Source organism: Camelina sativa, chromosome 5 (assembly GCF_000633955.1).
Source record: "Camelina sativa cultivar DH55 chromosome 5, Cs, whole genome shotgun sequence".
In the NCBI taxonomy this organism is placed as follows: Eukaryota; Viridiplantae; Streptophyta; class Magnoliopsida; order Brassicales; family Brassicaceae; genus Camelina; species Camelina sativa.
The window spans coordinates 30,147,067-30,153,705 of NC_025689.1; the positions used below are offsets into that span (position 1 = coordinate 30,147,067).

The window sequence follows — 6,639 nt, forward strand, 5'->3', positions numbered from 1 at the left end:
TCGGAGGCAAGGGATGGTACTTTGTAAACCAAAGAGGGAAGAATAGGACTCCACACATGCATTTTTGATCAGAGTATTGTCTGTGATTACTGATCCATCTTCAAGACGCAATCTCTTAATTCCATGGAATGCATTGTTTATGACATTGACTTGTGAAAGTAACTAGTGTTCTCATCACCGTCTGAAATCCACTTTAGTCCTGACTTCTGGCGAAGGAAGATAGCCTCTACAGCAGACAATTTTTACAAATGAAGGTAAGTTTTCCTTTTGGCTTCGGCTAGTTCTGGGGTTGGAGAGGTGAGGAGGACTCTCTGAGCTGCTCGCAGATCAGCTAAAGCTACTCGCACTCTGTTCTCAATACCTGAGAATGCTGATCTGATTAACTCTCTAAGTTTTCCCTTAAGGAGTTTGAGCTTTTTGTTTATCTGCAGCATTTGAGATCCAGAGACCTCCATGGAGGACCAACTGTCTTGAACTAGGAGAAGGAACTGCTCATGCTGCATTAAGTGGTGGTTGAACCTGAAAGGTCTGATGGGCTTAGGACCTCTCTCTTGGAATATGATACAACAAGAAGCGTGATCAAAGAATAAAGGTTCCTCATAAGTAGCTATAGCATTCGAAAACTGTTCAAACCAGTAAAAATTGCCCAAAATTCTATCAAGCTTTTCCGCTATAGGAGTTCTCTGTTGATGATTCCACCAAGTAAAAAGAGGACCATGAGCTGGAAAGTCCATCAAACCGGAATCATCCATGCATTTTTGAAGTTCTCGACAGCCTCCAGAGAAAACTGCAAAATCTTCACCTCATGAGTGTTCCTCAGGTAAAAGTGTCTGATTGAAATCTCCAATAGCAAGCCAAGGAAGACCTCGCAGAGGGGTGTGTAGTGACATATCCATGAGATCTTTCCATAGAGCTAGGCGATCATTTCGTAAATTAGCTCCATAGACAAAAGAAGCTGTGAAATTTATCTCCTTTTCAGGCCAAGATATCCCACACGTGATATGTTGTCGGGTCTTCTTATAAGGAGTAACCTTCACAACTTTACTAGATACAACCCAAATTCTCCCTATATGAGAGTGTTCGTAATTTGAGATAAGACTCCATCCCGGCAGAATCTTTTTCATTACCGTCTGCCCGTTGTGTTCTAAGACGTGAGTCTCCAAAAGGCATCCAAAAACTGGACGTTGTCGTTGGCATCACGATCTAAAACTTTGCTGCTTATCTGGATCATTGATCCCTCTTACATTCCAACAAAACATCAGCATCACAAAAAATTGTTGATATAAACGGATTTAGTGACGGAAGGAAAACCTTCCCGCTTGAAGAGAGCCATTCTTGAGTTTGGCTCTTATTTTCTTCTTTCGACTCTTTGATAAGACCTTAGTAAATGCCCCTTGATCTTCATCCAAGGAACGCACCAGAGCAAGAGGTGGTTTGGGGGAGCAGCCAGGGGAGGTAGCAACAATCTCTCCTTGTTCAGGTTCCCCTTCCTTGTTCGTTTCCACTTCCTTGACATGAGCAGGAGGGGGCAAAGAGTCTTCAAGGTTGCAATCTTGTGCAGTTTCCATAACCTCATGGCTTTCTGCGGTATAAGAGTTTAGAACAATCTCATTCCCAGTGGACCTTGAAGTAGAAGCACCATTGGACGCCTTTTTGATCCAGATTGTAGCCTTGGGAATATTCCATGAATCATAAGAGGCTATGTTTGAATTTACTACCTGGGCTACAAGAGGTTCTTTCTCCTTCCCCTTTCTCCAAAGGCAGATTTCCTCAGCGTGAAATGCTCTCTTACAAAGCGTACAAAGAGGTGGAGCGTTTGTACAATGCTTAGAGGAATGTCCTGCTTCGCCATAAAGGGGGCAGATGGGGGGAAGATGCAGACATGAGACGGCAACTCGACTAGTAGCACCTGATTCGATCTGGGCGTTAAAAAAATCTGGAAGCGGCTTGTGCAAGTCAATCTCAGTGAATACCTTAGCAACTTCAAAGTTTGTCATTTGCTCAGTTTCTTTGTGAAGGCGTATAGGATGTCCCACAATACTTGCAATTCTACTCAACGCTAGAGGATTGTACAATTCAAAAGGAACATTTCGAAGCTCGATCCATACCGGAGCTGTCCTGAGAGACGGCTTCAAAGGTTGAACCCTCAGAGTCCATTCAGCTACAAACATGGTGGAGCCGTCTATAGACCAAATACCTTCCTTTTTTACCCTTTGCCTCGTCGAGGCATTGGAGATCTTGAAAAGGAAGGAGTTAGGGGTGTCAAGCTTTGTGACCGTGATATCATGCTGCCACTTGCTTCAAATTAGGTTAACCAATTCTCGAATTTTTCCAAAGGAGGGAGCCTTGCGGTAAAATTGCCCGACAATGAAACTCTACCATAGAGGTTTACTTTCCTCAATGACCTTGTTAGGGATTTGGACACAGAGCTCACCTGATTTTAGGAGAAAAGGGGAGCCACATTTTTTGAGAGAGCAAGGTCCGCCAAATGTACGCTCAGCCCAAGTGAGAGGGGCTTCGACATGCTGAATTTTTTACCACTGTGGGAGGAAGCGGTGAGATCTGATCCCTATCTTCAATTAGATCTACTTTAGTTCTTGGGGTGGGGAGAAGAGGGGGAGCAGATCCAGGAGGAGAAAGTGACTGGAGAGGAGCAGGTAGTGCGGATTTACACTTTTTCTTGGCCATAATCAGAAAGAGAGTCGCCGGCGGTGGCCGCCACCGGCTCAGGGAGGTCAAAGAAACAGGGTAAAGAAGTCTACCTCAAGAAATGGGTCAGAGAGCGTTTTGTATTTTTTGTTAGAACTCTTTCAGTATCTTTTGTTAACAAATTCTGGATTTTGGGGTGGGGAGAAGAGGGGGAGCAGATCCGGGAGGAGAAAGTGACTGGAGAGGAGCAGGTAGTGCGGATTTACGCTTTTTCTTGGCCATAATCAGAAAGAGAGTCGCCGGCGGTGGCCGCCACCGGCTCAGGGAGATCAAAGAAACAGGATAAAGAAGTCTACCTCATGAAATGGGTCAGAGAGCGTTTTGTATTTTTGTTAGAACTCTTTCAATATCTTTTGTTAACAAATTCTGGAAACGGTTGGTGCAAGTCAATCTAGGTGAATACTTTAGCAACTTCAAAGTTTGTCATTTGCTTAGTTTCTTTGTGAAGATGACACAAATAATATATAAATAACTTTATATATTCAGAAATCCTTGCATTTATAAATAAATTTAAATTAAAGATATATGATAATAATAAATAATATATCAAACTACTAAAACCCTCATCTCTAGAGTCTCTAGAGTGTAGACTATAAATTAAAATTCTAAAACTACCTAAAATACGAAAACATATAAATTAGCCACCAATATACAAAATTACTATGCGGTTTAAAAAAAAATGTAACTAGCTTTGCATTATATATATAGTAGCATCACTTTCTGAACTAGTGTAGTTTGTCACTTGTCAGTGTATATATATATGTGTTTTGAGATCGTTCAACTATATATTTTAAAATCTTATATGCATTTGTCTTAAATTATACAAAACTTCGTTTACAATAATGCTATATTATTTCACCGCCGGTGTCAATAACAAAATAATGTCTGTCCATGCATGAAATAGATAGTACTCCATGACAACGATATTATTAAACAAAATACATACGAGATGCGAAGTCTGAGTTTTGGGTAGGGAGTTCCGACAAGAGTAATTAAGGTAGTGCAAGAAAAAATATAAAAAATGAAGAAGATTCCAAGATCGATATCATCATACATGTAGCGTCTCGATTCCGGAGTTGCACACTGTCTACAAGCTAAAGTACTATATCACATTAGTTTGTTTCATCTCTACAAATAATTTAATCGACATGTATTGATGATGTGAAGGATTCACGAGATCCAAATTTGTATTTCAGATGCATCCATCACCTGGCTTCTTTTTGGAAACATACTCCGAACATTGAACTCTACATATAAAATTATAATAAGCAAATAGACTAATAATAAGAACAAACTAAAATATAATTTTCAACTAAAATAAAAAGACGTAATACAAATATAGGTCTTGTAAAAGTTAGGTATACGTATACCACGTTGCCGACGGCTGAAAAAGCACACAATAATGTATCGTCGGTTTAAATCATCTTCTCTTGTTATTTTTGTCGGCATCAACCGGTTTAACTTTCTTCAAAATCTCCACCGGCCGACGAAACACAATTTTTATATCTATTTTACGAGTATGGTTTTTACTCTTTTGAACTAACAAAGCAGAACCGTAATAAATAAGTAATTTAGTAGTAATGTAGTTATTAAATTAAAAAGAAGTAGAGAGACGATAGACAAGAAATGGATTTTATGGGGGAAAGCATAAGTGTGGTTCTCGAGGACACAAAACGGTCTCACCCGTCTCTGCTCTGCCTCGGCTCTTTCTCCTTCTCCCATTAAAATATAAAGACAAATCTCTATTCCAGATCTCGATCACTACCATTTCGTTTTCTTCTTTTCTTTGGATATATATAATCACATTTTGATCGTATATGAGTCTATATGGCTTTATATGGTGTTCATTTTGGTAAACTCATAGTAAAAAGTTAGTTAAAGAGATTCAATAAATTTTGTTTTCGATGCTAATATCAAGAATCAAAACTTCTAAACAACTCGACTTGTGCAGATTTGAATCGATTACACTATCACAATTTTTTTTTGATCCAGTTATTTACATAGATAATCTTTTGAAGCTATTTAAACATTTTGCTAAATTACACAAAATGTGTTTAAATTTATTTATACTATATAAACCCCTTACTCTTAATTGTTTTAACAAATCTAATTATACGTACAACATGGGTGATGTTCTATATCTTGCTGAACTATATATGTCTGATACATACAAATACAATTATACAATACGGCGGTTAAATCATCAATCAGAAAGATATTTTTAATGTGTGCTGCTGCGCCTGACACAATTTTTTTTTTCTTTAATAAAGGATGCTTAGGAGGAGAAAGGGTGGGCCAATGGGCGTGAAGAAACAGGGCCTTAAACACGTGGTTTGTTAAGGCCCACATCACGTGTAAGTGCCATTGCCTATATTCTCTTCCTCCATTCTCGTGACTTCCTCCTCTGCCTCTTCGAATTTTTTCTTCTTCTATACTTTACCTTTTTACTTTTTAGATATTAAAATCTCTAATTTCCTTCATGTTTGTGCCGTTATTTTCTTGAAGACAGATAAAATATATAATCACAAAAATCACTACCATAGGGCCCACATGACATTCTCTATCCTTATATACAGTTACTTTATACCCATTACATATATTATATGTTATTTTTAAAAATATCATGTCATTTTTGTTTTTTGAACGAAATTATATATCGGTTTCGCTTCACAAATGAAATGATTAGGGTTTAAATTTTACAATTAGAACGAAATTATATGTCGGTTTGGGCACAAATGAGATGGTTAGGTTTTTTACAATTAGAACGAAATTATATGTCGGTTTGGGTTCACAAATAAGATGGTTAGGGTTTAGATTTTACAATTAAAACAAAATTATATGTCGGTTTGGATACACAAATAAGATGGTTAGGATTTAGATTTTACAATAAAAACGAAACTATATATCGGTTTGGGTTCACAAATGAGATGGTTAGGGTTTAGATTTTACAATTATAACGAAATTATAGGTCGGTTTGGATTCACAAATGAGATGGTTAGGGTTTAGATTTTACAATTAAAACGAAATTAGATGGTTAGGGTTTAGATTTTACAATTAAAACGAGACTATTTGTCGGTTTGGGTTTACAACTAAACGTTATTTAGTTCAATATAACATGTAAAAAGCTTTTGACAACATCGACTGGGAGTTCCTCATTAACATCCTCAAAGCCTATGACCTACCAGAGGTGTTTATGGGGTGGTTGACAACTTGTTTCTCTTCTCCTTCCTTTTCGGTTGCACTAAATGGAGAGCTAGTTGGGTACTTCCAAGGCAAGAAGGGTCTAAGACAAGGAGATTCTATCTCTGCACCCTTGTTCACTCTAGTCATGGACATCTTATCAAAGAAGCTGGATATTGCTGCTGTTCAAAACAGTTTCAAGCCTCATCCTCTCTGTGTTGATCCTCTCATTACACATCTCAGCTTCGCAGATGACCTTCTAGTCTTCTTCGATGGCACAAAATCCTCCCTGGCTGCAATTCTTGATGTACTAGAGAATTTTAAGGTAATATCTGGACTAGGAGTCAATCTCGCTAAATCATGTCTGTTCCTCGATGGAAATGACATCAGTGGAATAGCTTCTCGGCAAGGATTATCACATGGAGCCTTACCTGTACGTTACTTGGGAGTTCCACTGATTACTCAAAAGCTCTCTCCGACTGATTATCAACCGCTTATTGATAAAGTCAAAGGTAGAATTTCTGGCTGGACTCATAGGCATCTCTCGTTTGCAGGTAGACTGCAATTGCTTAAATCAGTCATTAACAGCACCATAAACTTCTGGAATTCAATCTTCCTTCTCCCCAACAAATGTCTAGAAGAGTTGGAGCGTATTTGCAGTTCCTTTTTGTGGAAGGGAGTGTCAGATTCAGCTCGAGGAGCCAAGGTCTCTTGGGAGATAGTTTGCTCCCCGAAATCGTCAGGAGGCCT

General features: G+C 38.5%; 2 protein-coding genes across 2 annotated transcripts; one reads left to right on the forward strand and one right to left on the reverse strand.

Moving 5' to 3' along the window:
* LOC104789707 lies at positions 243–752 on the reverse strand. The gene has a single exon (XM_010515361.1). It carries the CDS (start codon positions 750–752, stop codon positions 243–245), a length of 510 nt encoding a protein of 169 aa, XP_010513663.1.
* On the forward strand, positions 5,903–6,611 carry LOC104789708. The gene is made up of 2 exons (XM_010515362.1): positions 5,903–6,443; positions 6,550–6,611. Exons 1-2 carry the CDS (start codon positions 5,903–5,905, stop codon positions 6,609–6,611), a joined length of 603 nt encoding a protein of 200 aa, XP_010513664.1.